The sequence below is a fragment of the Ovis canadensis genome, chromosome 18, assembly GCF_042477335.2.
Source record: "Ovis canadensis isolate MfBH-ARS-UI-01 breed Bighorn chromosome 18, ARS-UI_OviCan_v2, whole genome shotgun sequence".
Lineage (NCBI taxonomy): Eukaryota > Metazoa > Chordata > Mammalia > Artiodactyla > Bovidae > Ovis > Ovis canadensis.
Window position 1 is genome coordinate 77,923,881 of NC_091262.1, and position 17,150 is coordinate 77,941,030.

At 46.6% G+C, this 17,150-nt stretch overlaps 1 protein-coding gene across 2 annotated transcripts in view; it reads left to right on the forward strand.

Annotated features, from left to right (window-relative positions):
• The window catches only part of CCNK (cyclin K), a 30,032-nt gene that overhangs the window by 11,156 nt on the left and 1,726 nt on the right, over window positions 1–17,150 (forward strand). Inside the window, exons 3-11 of one of the 2 annotated variants that reach the window (XM_069559731.1) lie at window positions 3,669–3,918; window positions 4,585–4,666; window positions 6,110–6,241; window positions 10,188–10,293; window positions 10,794–10,851; window positions 11,567–11,736; window positions 12,056–12,327; window positions 12,969–13,002; window positions 15,247–15,318. In XM_069559731.1, coding sequence (XP_069415832.1) covers window positions 3,722–3,918; window positions 4,585–4,666; window positions 6,110–6,241; window positions 10,188–10,293; window positions 10,794–10,851; window positions 11,567–11,736; window positions 12,056–12,327; window positions 12,969–13,002; window positions 15,247–15,318 — 1,123 coding nt within the window. In that variant the 5' untranslated portion in view covers window positions 3,669–3,721. Of the gene's footprint in view, window positions 1–823; window positions 3,919–4,584; window positions 4,667–6,109; window positions 6,242–10,187; window positions 10,294–10,793; window positions 10,852–11,566; window positions 11,737–12,055; window positions 12,328–12,968; window positions 13,003–15,246; window positions 15,319–17,150 lie in introns of both variants that reach the window. The other variant, XM_069559732.1, reaches the window with a different exon arrangement.

The following is a 17,150-nucleotide window of genomic DNA, read 5'->3' on the forward strand; positions in this document are numbered from 1 at the left end:
ATAAAGCAGAAGTAGATGTTTTTCTGGAACTCTCTTGTTTTTTCCATGATCCAGCAGATGTTGGCAATTTGATCTCTGGTTCCTCTGCCTTTTCTAAAACCAGCTTGAACATCTGGAAGTTCACAGTTCACGTATTGCTGAAGTCTGGCTTGCAGAATTTCGAGCGTTACTTTACTAGCGTGTGAGGTGCAATTGTGTGGTAGTTTGAGCATTCTTTGGCATTGCCTTTCTTTGGGATTGGAATGAAAACTGACCTTTTCGCAGCAGAACGTCTCAGCTTCAGCGCAGTTAATCCCTTGTTGTGAGAGATTCTTCTGTGCATTAAAAAAAATGTTCAGCTATATTCATGACCTCTAGCCACTGGATGCCAGCAGCAGCCCCCCAGTTAGGACCACCAAAATATTGCCACATGCACATGCCAAAGCACGTGCCCTGGGGGCGAATTCATCCCAGGCTGAAAACCCCTGCTGTATAGTAATGAGAATGCAACAAGGACGAGCCTTGCAAACATAATATTGAGCGAAAGAAGCCAGTTGTGAGAGAGTGATAGTATCTCATTCCACATCCTTTAGAAACAGGAAAGACTGTCGGATGGAAATAGGAGTCAGGATGGTGGTTATCTTTCCGGAAGTGGTGATTAGGAGAGGAACGAGAACGCTGGGGTTTTGGTGGTATTCTACTCACCGACTGGACGGTGCTACACAGACATGTTCATGTTGTGAAAATTCATAAGCTATACACTGAAAATGGGTTTACTTTTCTTTTTGTATGCTATAATGCCCTTAAGGCTGGCTTCTGAGTCCTTTTGTAACTTTGACTTTAGGACTCAGGAGCTAGCCTGAAAGAGCTGTTTTCCAGTGGCTGTAAACTGGACCAGTGGGAGCGGCAAATAATGGTAGTGGCGGGATTATAACTCAAAGAATAAGATAAGTATTGATGAGCCCATCCTTGTTTAAATAAATGATCAAATAAATAAATGAGGGAGAAGGAACAAATCTTTCTTATAAAAGAACTCCAAGTGATGTTGAAGGAAGGAAAGAAATAGAAGATCGCCACTAAAACACCACAGTAATGGTTGCAGACAAGATCCTCAGAGGAATGCTAAAATTAATAGCTGATACTTCTAGGAGAAACAGGTACTTTGTATACTGTTTTGCATCGCAAAATACTACCCCCACCCCGCCCCCCACCCAAAGACGTAGCCGTTCATACTGACAAGCCCTCAGGCAGCGGCGCTTGATTCCTGTGTTTCCCTTACCCTAGAGTGTGGCCTGGACCTTGGGGCTCCCTTTTAAAGAACAGAAGATAGAAAGTGAGAAATAGTAAGTCACTATTTCTCACTGTGAGAAACTGGCAGCCGCCGTCGTCAGCAGTGAGCACAGTGAAGCAGCAGAAAAGCCAGCCATCCTGCAGTCACTGTCGCCTCCCGTGGTGCGATGAGAGGGGCGCTGTAGGACATTCTTCCTCAGAGCTCCAGTCTGTTAATAGGGAAGTGTCAGACAGACCTAAACCAAGACAGGTATTATCTTCTAGTACTCTTCAAAACTAGGAGGGTCAAGATAAACAAGGAAAGAGAAACATATAAAAAGATACTAAGGAAATGTGAGCCCCTGAATGCAGTGTAGCATCCTGGATTCGATCCTGGAACGGAAAAGAGGTTTTTGGAAAAATTCAAAATCCAAGTCAAGGCTATATAGTGTAGTTAGTAAGTTTCCAAAATTGATTTTTTTAAGGGAAGCTGGTTTAGGATATACGAAATTCGTCTTTACAGCTGTCTTTACAACTCTTCTATAAATGTAAAATTATTTTTAAATAAAAAGTTGTTTTTAAGTGAAAGCCATATAAAAGGATGTACTCAGAGAAATCTCATTCCCATCCCAGTTCTTTACATTCTGTTCTCCCATTCCTTATTGGTAACCAGGTTTTTTATTAGTTTTTTTTTTTTTTTTAAGTAAAGATATCTATTTTTACTTTCCCTCTTTTCTTACATAGATACATACTAATGTTTGTAACCATGTATGCTGATCCTGGAAATTTCTCCACACCCATAGTTAAAGGTCTTTCTCAGTCGTAACAGCTGCATGGCGCGCCGTTTGTGTTAATGGACCATCTTACTCAGCTGCTGCCCTAATGGCGGGCATTCGCACTGTCTACAGTTTTTGCTGTTACAAACAATACTTTGAATGACCTTGTGCACCTTTGTCTCCAGTCTGTGATGATATTGTCCCAGTAGATACTTGGAAGTGGAACTGCTAAATCCAAGAGCAAATGCTGCTGCAATTTTGTTACATATCGCCAGATTCCACTCTGTGAGAGTTGTTCCATTCTGTACCCCCACCAGCAGCATATGAGATTACTTGCGTTTCTCTGGCCTTGCCAGCAGAATATATTGTCAAACTTTTGGGCTTTTTGCCAATCTGATGGGTGAGAAATGATATCTCAGTATGACATCCGATATATAGCATTTTCTGGGTATAAGATAAAGCAAATATATAAATGGTACAACTGAAGATCAAGTTTTTCAATGCAAAGGAAACATAGATAGGTACACACACATACATAAATGAGATCAAAGATTAAGAAAAAACCAGCTCTTGATTTTTGCTAAGCATCTGATTATGAGCTCTTCATATATACTGAGGCTTTAGTAAACCAGTCTCCCCCGGCTCCCATCCATTGCCCAATTCAGTCACACAGAGCGTAAATTAGTTCAAGATTACTTGTCTCCAGGTAGTACTTCATTCTTCCTGTTGAAGGAAGACCACATTCTCTTTAGAGCTCGCAGGTGCAAGGAGCCGGTCCGCCCCCTGTCGCTTTTCCGACCAGAAGTTAGGTTTCCAGATTAACTGAAGCCCCTGGCCCAGAACCTGGCTACCTGGATGCTATTTTCTTGCTGAACCAGACCAATCTGGTTCTAGCTGCCTCCTTAGAACCTTTTCTCTGCCCTGTATGAAAATTCCTGTTTCCTGATCCAGTTTACAAATAATTTATATATTACAATAATCTCTAGGTGAGAATCCTTATTTATTGTTTTCTTTTCTCAGCTTAGAGGTTTTAGAGAATTTCTTCATTCTGAATGAAAGAGAAGAGGATGAGAAAGCAAGAAAAATTTAAAGGCACTTCTCTCCCTTGTAGACCACCTCCCTTCACCCTCTCACCCGAGATCACTATACCCCTTTGATCCACATTGCTCTGTTCAGTGGCGTGTTCAGATGTTAATTCATCCAGTATGGTGGCTTTTCCAAGTGGAAGTACCTACATGGAATCAAGTAAACTAAAAAAGGGAAATTTTGATTGGATGCTAGATGGAAGAAATGGATAATTTTGGAGCATAAGTCTTTTGGGTTAGGACAGACCTGGGTTTTACCGAAGAACAGAATGTAGACCAGCATGAGGGAGCTAGGTCTAATGAAGAAAGGCAGAAAGAAATGAGACAAATGCTCTTCCTTTTAAGCTGTGAAATACGGGATTTATCATACTACGGGTCACTTAAGCGTTAAACTGTGTTTGGAGATGAGCCTGGTCTTCTAAATGCCAATCAGTAGTGTGTCTTCTATTGGAAATTTTTTTTATCAAGTACAAATCTATAATTGTAGATTATTTATAATGATGGAGATTGTTTAATGTGAGGTATCCCTTTCCAACATTACTACTTCTCTTTTTCTCAGGATTCTAACATTTTTCCGAAAGTCTTTTGGAAAGAACAAGTCTACTTCAATAAATGAAGGAGAATAAAGAAAATTCAAGCCCTTCAGTAACCTCAGCAAACCTGGACCACACAAAACCATGTTGGTACTGGGATAAAAAAGACTTGGCTCATACACCATCACAGCTAGAAGGACTTGATCCGGCCACTGAGGCCCGGTACCGCCGAGAAGGGGCGCGATTCATCTTTGATGTGGGCACACGTTTGGGACTGTATCCTGTTTCTGGAATCTACAACAGATGGGCTCCCCACCACCACCACCAAGAATTAAATTAGGCATTATAGATGAAAGAGTAACATCCCTGACCAAAACAGCTTTTAAATGTCTTTCTTACTTAAATGCTACTTCAGATTTGCCTGGCTCCTTTGGGGTTTTCTACTTTTTACCACTTAAGTGCGTAGACTTAGCCACTGAGCTTGTGACCACCAGGATGGAAAGTAGCACCCACTGATCACAGATTAAATATATCTAAGGATAGTGAAGCCCTGCCTTATTAAAGCTTCCTAGGTGGCTCAGTGGTAAAGAATCCACCTGCCCATGCGGAAGATGCAGGGCCAGTCCCTGGGTCGGGAAGGTCCCCTGGAGGAGGGCATGGCAACCCACTCCGGTATTCTTGCCTGGAAAACCCCATGGACAGAGAAACCTCACAGTCCATGGGGTCGCAAAGCGTTGGACACAGCAGCACACAGCACACACACCTTATTAAAGCGCAGACTGCAGCTTGCACCAGAATCCTGACACCTTGAGACACCCATTCACCTGCTTTGTCACTGATGATATTTGCTTTCCCACTTCTTTTGTTGTTGTTTGCTTTTATTGTTTTTCTGCATTTAATGAAGACATAACTCTTGGCCAAAGTCCTTAACCAGAACAACAGACACTATGACACCCTGGCAACTGGAATAATTTATTTTCATCGGTTCTATATGTTCCATTCCTTCAAGCAGTTTCCAAGATATGTAAGTATTTTAATTATAATTCTGTATCATGTTATTATTTCTACATAGTTCAGTGGACAGATTGTAGCCTCTCTTTTTATTATATTTTCCAGGAAGTACTCATTTTTGTATGGTACGTACTATATATAAACAAAATCAAGTTCAAACTTTGTTTTTTCCCAATTAACGGTATTAAAATATTTTTTGACTTTTTTATTTAGGTCAATATGAACCATAATTGTGTTGTACTTAGTGTACTTTACTTCCTTGTTACTTTTCCCAAGATAAGATTGGCCTTACGGTTGAGACCCAGCAAAGGCCAAGATGGCATAGGAGTTCTTTGTTCCATGTCAGTGAGTCTTCAGTTACTTTTTAAACCTGTCCTGTGGGAGATTCCACCTCCAGTAGTTTCCGGTCCAGGACAGCTGGTCTGATGAACACAAAGCACAGGTAGAGAGCGATGCCATGGGAGAGGCATAGGAGAAGGCTAGTGCTCCGAGGGGTGGGGTGGGGGAGGTGGTTAACTGCATCATGGAGGAATGGGGGGACATGCCAGGGAGGAGAGGCCAGCCTGAGTTAAGCCTTGGCAGTTAGTGGGACCTTGCTGTGCTGAGATAGAGCAGTCGTCCACCGGAAACCAGCCTGAGCCAAGCTCTGGGGGAGGCGTGCAGCCAGCCAGGAGTCCCGTGGGCAGGAAGGACATGATGGGACTCTGGGTGGGAAAGTAGTCTGAGCTAGACTACCGTGGGCCTTGAATTCCAGACCAGGGAACTGATGCGATGGGAGGGTTTTATGAAGAAGACAGAATTAGACATAGCAGGAAGTTAGTCTGCTGGGGCTTCTTCCTTTTGCTGAGATTTCCTCAGTTTTGCACGCGTCTCTTCCTCACTAGTTTGTGGTATTCTCAGAGGAGAGACCGTGTCAGGATCCGCTCTGTACTCCAGCACGGTGCCTGACTGCCGTGTAACATGTGGTCAGGATTCTGTGAATGGAGGGGCACACAGAAGAGCAAGCAGGCAGAGGGAAGCTGGAGACAGAGCAGTGAGGAGGCCGCCGTGACAGAGGAGCTGGCCCGGAGTCAGGCAGCAGGAGGGAGGAAGGAGAGCGCGGGCCGTGGCACGGGGTGGACGCTCTCTGAAGCAAGGCTACTGGGCAGGGAGGCGGTGTCTCTAAGAGCACAGGATCAAAAGAAAGCTTGTTTCGGTGACTTTTTCTGTTTACATGATGTACTTGGCACTTTATTCAGAAAACTATATTTAAAATAATTTGTGAAGCCGAATTAGAGGTCACAGTGTGGAATGTTTGTATGTGGAGTTTGCTTCAAGCTTTTAGAGTGCCCTAGTGTTTATGAATAAGAAGAGCAAGACAGGAAGGGAGGCGCCCCGGTTGTTGTGAAGGCCCCAAATCTTTCTGTTTCTGGGTGAGCCCTGATAGTGAGATCAAGAGCTTTTGTCTTCCTTTTAGGTAACAGGAGCTTGTTGTCTCTTTCTGGCTGGGAAAGTAGAAGAAACACCAAAAAAATGTAAAGATATCATCAAAACAGCACGGAGTTTATTAAATGATGTGCAGTTTGGCCAGTTTGGAGATGACCCAAAGGTAAGAATCATAGCTTCCTGTGCTCGGATCTTGATTCCTCAGAGCAGCACTGTGGCAGAGTTCCTTGCGTTGGCAGTGGCTGTGGCCCCAGTGTCTGCCAGTCCCTGGAATCCCTAAGAGGCCTTTATACAGAGGATGCTCTTCCTTGCTTCCGTGAGTAAGGAGTGGGGATAACGTACCCTTCACTTGGGTGGTAGCTACTGATGTGCTTTGTCGGCTTCTGAGCCCTTCGGGAGCAGCAGCACATAGAGCCAGTAGGAGCAAAGTTCTCTCGTGGCCGTTGGCACTCTTAGGCCCAGAAGCAGTTTGGCTTCTCGGGTTCATCTCGAGCGGCTTCTGGGCGGACAGAAGTGCAGGTGCTGTATGTGCGTGCTCTGTGTCTTTTGCTTCCTAAGAATGGTGGAAGGCGCGAACACTTGCAGACACCCAGGTTAACAGACTATCCATCTTGTCCCTTCCCCACAACACCTGCTGCTGTCAGGAAATGGTGGCAAAATAATTGTACACATCCTTTTATTCTGTTCTAAAAAGAGCACTTTCAGGGGTCGGTAGGAGCTTTCCCTCTTCTGTTCATGCCAGGGTCTCCCGTTACGGTCCTGAGGGCTCTGATGGGAGTTATCCTCTATGACATTTGCCACAGCCCATAATGACATGGACTTTCTAACCAGGTCGTCATGCAGAGAGTCTTCCTTTTCTCAGTCGTAGTCTGTGAGAGCTCAGACCCTGTCTGTTCTGCCTGGTGCCTAGTGTTCCTTCCTGGCTGGACAGAGTAGACGTTCAACAGATACTTGACTAAATGACAGACTGAGATTTTGGGAAGAAACTGAGAATCACAAAGATGCAAAGCTGACCAGACAGAGATGTTCGGCGCACCCACGGCCGTGTTTCTCCTAGTCAGCTGGTGTTTCTTCCCGTGGCAGTCAACCTCCCTCCGCCCCACAGAATCTGTGTGTGTGTGTATAAAACACGTGTCTGTTAGTTTTCCTTCTGGCTTCAAGGAGGTGACAGAGGCCAGAATGCTTGTGCACATTCTGTGGTTACGATAAATGGTGGTCCTTTGTGAGTATTGTTAGTGTGGGTAACCCTGTCCCTTGAACTTATTTATAAATCCGTTCACCTGTTTATAAAAATGGGAACCTATGAGAAATTCATAACTAACAAGGGTCAAAAATGTATTTTATGAAAGTAATGTAGCACTGGATATTTCTGACGCCATAGGTTTTTGATTTTCACGGAGCACAGAGACTTCTGTAGAAATGGATTGTGCTTTAGTCAGGTCTGGTCGCAGGGGCAGAAGGACCCTGTGGCTAACGAGCCGTGGTTACTCAGGAGGAGTCAGAAAGATCTGGAAGCTGCAGCCGCGGGTATGTGTTGTCCAAGGTGCCTTTGGAGGAGTCCTCTTCTCCTTTCAACCTTAACCCCCTGTACCAACACATCAGGAACCTGAGACCCTGACCAGGAGCAGCGAGGCTCAGTACCCAGAAGCCAGCAAGTGGAGCCGTGGCCGTGCTCGTCAAGCTTTTAAGGCAGGCCAGCTTGACCCACGGGGGTAGAGGGGCTTTGTAGCCCACACTGCTTTCTCACATGTAGTCTCCCTACGCCTGACTGGGTGTCAGGGCCAAAGGAAAGAACCTGGGTCTGGGAGCGGTGGGGACACGGTGACAGGTGCCGTCTCGATGGAGAGGAGAGGAGAGGAGGGCGGATTGGAGGGAGGCCGTGTGAGCACATAAGAAAAACAAGGTCCTGAATCGTGTCCCAGTAAACTTTGCCCAAACTATGTGATTTCTCCCTGTTACGTTAATATCTCACGTACTCAACAAATACTTGTTCCAGGCTCTGTGTTAATCACTAGACATAGGTAGCAGTAGGGCTTCCCTCATAGCTCCATCAGTAAAGAATCTGCCTGCAGTGCAGGAGACCTGGGTTCGATCCCTGGGTCGGGAAGATCCCCTGGAGAAGGAAATGGCAACCCACTCCATATCCTTGCCTGGAAAATCCCATGGACAGAGTAGCCTGGTGGGCTTCAGTCAGTGGGGTCACAAAGAGTTGGTCATGACTGAGCGACTAACACTCACAGGCAGCAAAACAGGCGTGGCCTTTGCTCGCATGGATTTTACAGTCGAGTGGTGGGATAAATTTTATAGTCAAATATTCAGATAGCCAGTGACCTGCTTATGAGTTGTGATAAATGGTGTGAAAGGTTATTAAAAGGTGTGGTGAGGGCTTTCCATCTGGGAACCTAGGCAGGTGCTCCAGACAAGTAGTATGGGGCCAAGGGAAAGTTCCCTGAGGGATGATGTTGGCACCCAGACCTGTAATTATCCCTTTAATTGAGTATCTGAAACACAAAGGGAGGCCAGGCCTTGAGCTGTCTCGTAACACTATACTGTATGGGCTACAGTCTGGACACTTGTTAAAGAGGGTTCCCAAATTTAGAAGACACTGTGACGCTTCTGGGAAACGTGTTGGCAAAAATACTGAGGGGTTGGGGTGGAGGAGACAGTGACAGTGGGATTTTTTTTTTTTTTGGTACTGTATGAAAGTGTTAAGACTTGAAAACACTTTCCTGAGAGAACACTTGGGAAACTTGGGTGGAAGCACATTCACCCTGCCTGCCCTGCCATCTGGTATAACTCGTAATAGAATCCTCTGCATCCTGTGAACTGATACCATACTTGAACCTAAAACCAGTTATCTACATGGCTTCTCTTCCCAGAGTAACAGATTTATGTAACTGTTAACGATGAGATTGTCAGTCTCTCGAAAACCCTCTCTTCTTCAGCTCAAACAAGTGATTCTGAGTGTTCTTGCCACACAGAGCATATTGATAGTATTTTACAATCAAGTGAAACTGTCTTAATGTAAGTGCTCGGTCAGGCTGTACAGCAGTTGAATTCAAGAAGTTCTTGTTTATTAACTAGTTAGGAAGTATAATCAAAAGAGATCCCATTTACAATAACAGCAGTAAAATAATATATCCAGGAGTAAACCTTTAAAGAAATTTATGGAAACCATGTTGGTGCTGGGAGACTTTAGAACTATGAAAGGACTAGAAAGAAGATTTTCATTAACAAATTTTTGATAGGAAGATACAGTGTAATTAAAAGGTCCATTCTATAAATCAGTGAGTTCCCACTCAGAACATAGTGGCCTTCATTTTTTCTAGAACAGTACCAAATAAAATGATATTAAAATGCAGGTGTTAGGGGGAACATGCAAAAACAAGAAACGTTTTTTAAAAGAGAAGTAATAATTGAACTGTCCCTTCCAAATGTTTAATCGCTTTGGTCCTGGTACAGAAATAGACAAACAGATCAGTGAACAAAAAAAAGATGGGACGTGCGCACACATGTGTATATGTGTAGGTAGCTTAGGATGTAGTTTGATAAGAGAAAATGATGATTTATTCAATAAATGACATTGGGAAAGCCTGTTTCAAGAAGGTGAAAGATTAAAACACAGTAATGATGTGCCTCATTCACACACACACTTTTAGCTGGTACAATTCACTGTCCAGGTATCCATGAAGCTGCCACTGTTATAATCTTTCTTGCTTAAAATTTTCAGTGTAAATGCCTGAAAGATTGCATTTTTTAATGGAGGTTTGGAAGGAAACCAAGTTTTATTAATGTATCTGGAAAGTAAAGATCTGTTTTGTAAAGAGGGCTCATGTGTATTGAAAGTAATAACATTTCTGAGAATGTTTGTTTCCAATAGTTTTGAAAATTAACTCTGATTGTTTTGTTTTCCTACTTGTAGTTCTTTTGAGAATTATATCATCTCCTGAGCGTGTTAAAGGCCTGAGTGGGAGAGAGGAGAAAGGGAATGAAAAATAGTTTCTAAAATAGAACTTGGGCAAGAGAATAAAAGGAAAGCTCACTTTTTAAATGCTGTTTCAGACCTGTGATTGAAATTACTACCCCAGCATTTGTTATTTCATTTTTAGGAAGAAGTAATGGTTCTGGAGAGAATCTTACTGCAGACCATAAAGTTTGATTTACAGGTAGAACATCCGTACCAATTCCTACTCAAGTATGCAAAACAACTCAAAGGTGAGAAGAAAAAACGTTATGAAGAGAACCTCTTCATTCTGAAATCATCTGTATAATAATTTGATGACACTCAAGATTACACTTCTCAAGAGAGAAAAGCAGAAAGTTCAGTGTGTGAAGTACCCATGCCAGACAATTCATATTATAGCTGCTAATGCTATTTCCTTTTATGTATAAACAGACTCTGTCATCCAGTTGCCAAGTGATTTGAGGCAGGAAAATGAGTCAGAATTTTTTAAATAGCCTAATAAAATCAGCCTCAGATCAGGTTTCCCATAAATGGTGGTTCAGTGTGGGCCATGCGGAAGGAGCACAGAGGTGGGCCCTGGGCCTGCTCGTCTGTCCTCGGCTCCCCTGCCCTTGGCTCCCCTGCAGCTGCTCTTTGCTGCATGTTAGCACTGCTGCTGAGCGCATGGTAGACTCTAAATAAGTACTCGTTGCCTCTTGTTTATTGTTTTCTTTCTATTGCTACTAATTTGCCTTCTCTTTCCCACCTCTAGGTGACAAAAACAAAATCCAAAAATTGGTTCAAATGGCATGGACATTCGTCAATGACAGGTACACTTGTTCATGGTGTTTTCAAACAGGCAGGGACTTCGTGTGTCATCTAACCCGAACCCCTTATTTTGTAGTGGGGAAACTGACTTGCCCCAGCTTTAGGGCCCAGTACACAGCAGAGCTGGGGTTAAATAAAATCCAGGTCATCTGCTTCCCAGCAGAGGGGTAACCTGTTAAATCATGGTGGTACAGGATGCTGAAGCCTTAGCACCAGCTTGAAACAGAAGTCCAACATAATATACCAGAGAATTTTGACAAGTAAATACTTAAACCCATTTGATTTTGCAAAAGTTGCAGAGTATGTGTCTCTAGTTTTATACTTTTTGCGATGGTTCTAGAGCCTTGATGTTCTTGTAGCCCAGAGATCTAATGAGGTACTGTATGGGGAACAAAATGCCCACAAGTAGCGTTGCCTCACGTGAGGAGAAGGGTCAGCACCAGGATTCCAGCCACTTAAGAACTTAAGCAATTTCACCTGTATTTCACGGCATAGCAGTTTCTGAATGTGCTGGAATTCTTCTGCCTCTTTAAGGAACAGACAGGTTAGTAGCTGTAGTTAAGTAGCTCATTTCAGTACATTTAGAAGGCTAAAAACTTGCTTATTGATGATACTGTATTTGATCATGTATAGGGGATTATAAGCAAACAGACATTTGGATACAGCATAAGAGTTTGCTCATCCAAGTCAAGTCACCTCTTTTTCTTGTTGAACTAGTCTCTGCACGACCTTGTCACTACAGTGGGAACCAGAGATCATAGCAGTGGCAGTGATGTATCTTGCAGGACGTTTGTGCAAATTTGAAATACAGGAATGGACCTCCAAACCCATGTACAGGAGATGGTGGGAGCAGTTCGTGCAAGACGTCCCTGTGGATGTTTTGGAAGGTACGGGGCTTGCTGAGCTTTCTGCAGGCTGATCATTCTTCCCTGGGAGCCTTGAGTCCCGAGAATGGATTTTCCCCAGTAGGTACACACAAACTATTCTTTAATTAAATTCTCTAATATAGAGTGTTCATTCCATCCAAGCACATTGTTTTGGTGAACTGAAAATGCACACCAGTGCTGCACACACCAGAGGTGGGTGATTTATTAATACAGATACGACCCGGCATAATGGTCCTTGTAGGGAGGGGCATCACAGCTGCAAGGGACATGGGGGGATTTTAAAACCTTGTGAGGAACACAGTTGTTGCCTCTCGTTTAGACATCTGCCACCAAATCCTGGATCTGTACTCACAAGGGAAACAACAGATGCCTCATCACACCCCCCACCAGCTGCAGCAGCCCCCATCTCTCCAGCCTACACCGCAAGTGCCACCAGTGCCACCGTCACAGCCGCCTCCAGGCCCCGAGCCGCCCCAGCCCCCGCAGAAGGACTCACAGCAGCCGGCCCAGCAGCCGCCGCCGCCGCCCACCCAGCCACCCAAGAAACCATCCCCGCAGCCTAGTCCCCCCCGGCAGGCGAAGCGAGCCGTGGTGAGTGCGCCGGCTCAGCGTGGGGTGGCCAGCTCCCCACGCAACCCCACCACCACCTCCACCACCCCCCCAACACACACACACACTGCACATATTCCCCTTGCTGAGGGATCACCCGGAACTGCAACCTCACCATTTGCATGTCCGTGGGCAGCTGGACCGCTGGTGTGGTGGGAAGGGAGGCCTCGGAGCCAGGGCAGCTCTGTCCTCCAGCTACTGCTATTGCTGTGCCAGGGCCCCAGAACCTGCCAGGGGTCATTTGCGCGTCCACACGCTGCTGGGGTAGGCGTCTCCCTGGTCTGTCAGTGACGCGGGGTATCTTTAAAGGCCCCTACCCGCGGTAGGGGGAAGACCTGCAGGACCGTGGCAGGGCAGCAGGCCCCGCTCACCACGGTGCCGACAGCTCGAGGAGGGCTCAGGGCTGCGCAGAAGAGCTAGTCCTTCTGTCCAGTTTGAAAGGGAAAGAGGAGGGAGGCAGAAAGGATCTGTCAGGTGCCTTGGTTTGCTCTGCAGGTTCAAGCCAAAGTTAGTTTTGGTCTGAGGCCGTGTTCTGCCTGTGATTCTGCAGTGCCTGAATCGGTTTTTCTGATGATTACTTTTCAGAGTCTTGGTTAACCACTGTGTATTTTCTTTTGTAACAGGTTGTTTCTCCCAAAGAAGAGAACAAAGCAGCAGGTAATTTGCTGTTCTTGTGTTTCCTGTTTTAGTTTTATGTGTTGTTTATCAAAACTGTAGATTCTTAATCAAAAAATCATTTCCTTTCAGATTTAGATTGACCTTAAAATTTAATGTTGGAGCCCATCAGAAACTTTACCCTCCCTGCATTGTCCTCTCTGTGTATTCCCTGACTGTGTGTTTTTGGATTGTACTCTAACAGAAAGTGTCAGTACAAAGAAAAACAGGAGCGGCAGTGAAAATGTGCTCAGCAACACACAGTCATTCCTTGGTATCAGCAGCAGGGGGCAGCCTCTGGGACCCGCCTTGGATACCAGACTCCCAGATGCTCGAGTTTCATAGTCCGCCCTCCCTGTCTGCAGATGCAAGGGGCCGACTGTATATCAAAATAGGGATGTAGGCGAACTGCTGCAGCAGCATTTATTTTTGAAGGTTAGTTAAGCCCACTGCAGTCAACAGAGTGAAGGCCCCGGCTGAGCATCGAGCAGCAGCGTGCAGGTAGAAAGGAGGGGAGCCACGGGCCAGGGTGCCACCTGCTGCTTACAGGGCCAGGCTTTTTTGCAACACCTATATGGCCCATATTTGTGGAGCCCAGAGTTGGTTAACTTGTTTCTGTGCTGGAAACCACAGGGTGAGGGAAGCCTGGATGATCACAGAGGAGAAGATGAGAGGCACTTTGCCTCCGACTCAGCCGGCTGGGTGGTGTTGACCCCCGTGCAGGCGCAGACCGGGTGTATTTCTGATTCTCTGTTTTCTCTGTTGCTTGGTTCCAGGGTAGGAGCCCTGGGAATTATTTATTGAACTGTTGTGAGACCTTCACGTTACAGTAAAGCTACATTTTTCTCAGGATCTTTGGGGAAATATGATGAGTTCAGTACAGGGGAGATCTTTTTTTTTAAGCTCCAGATGGGTAGGCAGCAAGTGTGAGACACAGAAGAGGGGGCTGTGCTCTATTTCACGTGGGTGTACAATCCGCTGAGCCGGTGCCACCCCGTGAGAGGCAGAGACCAGCCCGGTGGGCCTCGGAGGAGGACTGATGCCAGTCAGCTGGGACTGGCAAGGTGGAGTCTTTAGGTGGATGAAAAGTGATCAGTGGAATTGAGAATTTAGGAGAAAACTAGAGAAAGGAGTGTTACTGGATTGTGGGTTAAAGGGGAATAGCTTCTGCTAGACTGAAGGTGGGATGGAAGCAGGGACTGTGCCCACCTGGTGGAGGGTGGGTACTGCAGACGCTGGGCGCTGCTGGAGGTGTGTGAGCAGGAGATGGCATGGTCTGAGTTCATTCGGTTCAGAAAGTTTCCTGGCAGCGCTCACAGCACAGAGACAGAGGAATGGGGTCAGGGGGATCTCTCAGGAAGAGGGTAAAGAGGGTAGGTCCTGGACCTTGAAGTCAGCCTGTGTCTGAGATGGAGGAAGCCAGGAATGTTGAGCAACTCCAGAGCAGAGCGGTGTACAAGCTAGAATAGAGCAAGTTTCAGGAAGAAAGAACCAAAAATACAAACAAGAAGATGGGGTGCTCTTTTGGTTGTATACATACACTCTCCTCATGACCGGAAGATACTGGACGCAGTGCAGCCTGTCTTGGCCACTTAGCCAAGTGGTCACTGGGGGTGTCAGTTCCATGCAGCCGCCCCACCACGAAGGGTAGGCCGTGTGCCCTGCCCCAAGTGGTCCCGACCGCTTTGCTGTTACGTCTGCTCGCGTCCAGCCTCCAGTTAATGTGCTGATAACTGGGAGTAAATATTTTTGAGAGAAAATAAACTCGGATGTGCCTGAGCAAGAATTACACAGCGAGAGTTGCTCCTGTGCACACTCGGGGCCTTTCTTTGTGTTCTCTGTGTTAGGGTGGACCCCGATGGATACCACTTGGCACCTGAGATTCACTCCACTTCTCTCAGGTCATTGGAGGGCTTGTCTTAGGTGGTCAGGAGAAAACTGGGCAGATTCGGAAAACGGGCTGGCCATGTTTGTTTTGGGCGGGGAGGTGGTGAGAGGTGTGGGGCGTTGGAAGGGCGGAGGCGGGGGGTACAGGGGGATGTGTTTGTTTGATTTCCTTTTTGTTCCTTTAAAAGGATGGTTTAGCCAGTCTGTCCTTAGCTTCCCTTAAAGCCTTCATATCTGCCTTTTCCAAAAAAAATTCCTTAACGGTACATTTTTCTCTTCCTTCTCTCTCTCTCTTTCTCTCTCTGTGACATGTTTATTCTACATGAAGAATAGCTTTTTAAATCTATTTTTGCTTTTTAGAACCACCACCACCTAAAATTCCCAAAATCGAGCCCACTCACCCTCCATTGCCTCCAGCCCATCCGCCTCCAGGTAAGTGCTGCTGGTCTCTGGGAAGACCAGCTTTTCTCTCTGCCTTTTTGAAGGACAGATTTTGGAAGTCTTGGGGAACACTTCTAGAATTTCAGAAATTTAAAAAGACATTAATGACCTAAATGTGGATACTCACTCAGTGTTGTCCGACTTTTTGCGACTCTGTGGTGCCAAGCTCCTCCGTCCATGGAACTCTCCAGGCAGGAATACTGGAGTGGGTTGCCATCTCCTCCTCCAGGGGATCTTCCCGACCCAGGGGATTGATCCAGGGTCTCCTGCATTGCAGGCAGATTTTACTGTCTGTGCCACCAGGGAAGCCCCAGGAACACAAAGGGGGTCGAGGCGGCTGGGAGTTGGGGAGGGTGCAGACTGACCGGGAGAGATGTGTTCTGATGACCCACGGGGTCTCCCAGTCAGTCTGCACCCTCTCCAGCTCCCAGCCCCCCTCCCCTAACCTCACTCTCCCACTCTTACCCTGACTCCACACCATGCAGCCCCCTCCCCACTTTCCCCCCTCTGGATATATTCTTGTTGCAGCCAGATACACTTTTCACAGTGGAAACAACTTCCCCTCTGAAAAATTCACGGATTTACACCAAGGGCAGTCCCAATCCTCAGGCCTAAAAAATACTGGAAGTCTTCTGTCCTGTCTCGTTTTTGAGGGTCTGTGCCCTGGAGCCTCCCATCAGACCCCAAGCTAAAATCAGAGGGCCCCCGCGGGGAGACGTCTGAGATGGAGCTCCTGTCATGAACAGTGCTAGTGGTGGGGGTGTGGGCCGGGGTGGTGTGGGTGCATCTGGAAAGGAGGGTAAGGGGCATGAGGCAGGGGGCTGGACCAGAAGGGGTTCGGGTGAGTCTGCACTCCAGCTTGAACATCCCAGAGAAGTAACCCATGGCTGTTTCCACTGACCTGGAATCTCCCTCTGCCCGTCAGAGGTGTCACTTTTCTGGCCTACATGTCATTCCAAAAAGCTGCATAATGTCTACATCCAAGGCTTCTGCCCCTCCACGTCCGTGTCCGTCGTCCCCCGCCCATCTTCCTCCTCCTGTGGCTTCAGAAGCGGCAGCCCTGCTGGCAGTGGCCCCTGCTGCCTCCTCATCACCTGTTCCTCCTGCCCCAGCCCTGCTGGCAGTGGCCCCATTGGCCCCTCTGCAACCAGCGCCCAGGCAGGCTGCAGCTCCTCTCAGAAAATTGTTTTTATAGCCAGATAAGTGAGGATGTTGTGAATTCTAAGCATATCTGAATATTCTCTGATCTCTTGCATCCAGAGATGGTAAACTACCCAGGAGAAATGAATTTAGAATTAGATTTAGGAAAACAACAGTCCTGCCAAGTTAGGAACATTGTCCCGATCTGGGCAGGAGTGCAGTAGACCTCAGGCTCCGGCTCTGGCGTCTGCCTTCTGTTGGCAGCGTCTCTTCTCAGTATACTTTGAAGAGGAAGCAGTTGTATGTGGAGTCATGTGGAGAAGAAAGAATGGAAAGTGTTTCACAGGCACCCAGTCAACTAGGATGCTTCCGCGACATCACTAGAGATAGAGGCGGGAAGTTGTAAAGAACTTCCCGTCTTTACCTGTGGCATCATTTTGGAAAGTGAAGTGTTTTGCTAGAGAAGGCGGAAATTGGTGTGTGTTTGCTGAAGGGTGAGAGGTGCTCCAGAGACCTCTGAGCCTCTGGGGGCCCAGGGAGCTGGGACAGGGCGCCGGTCAGACCTGTCGCGGTGGGGAGTGGGGGGCGGCGGTCAGAGACTGGCCCACGTTTTGTTAACGCCCAGTCACCAGCGTGACCATCTCTCAGCAGACAGTGGTTTGGTCTGGTCCCTACCTGGGCTC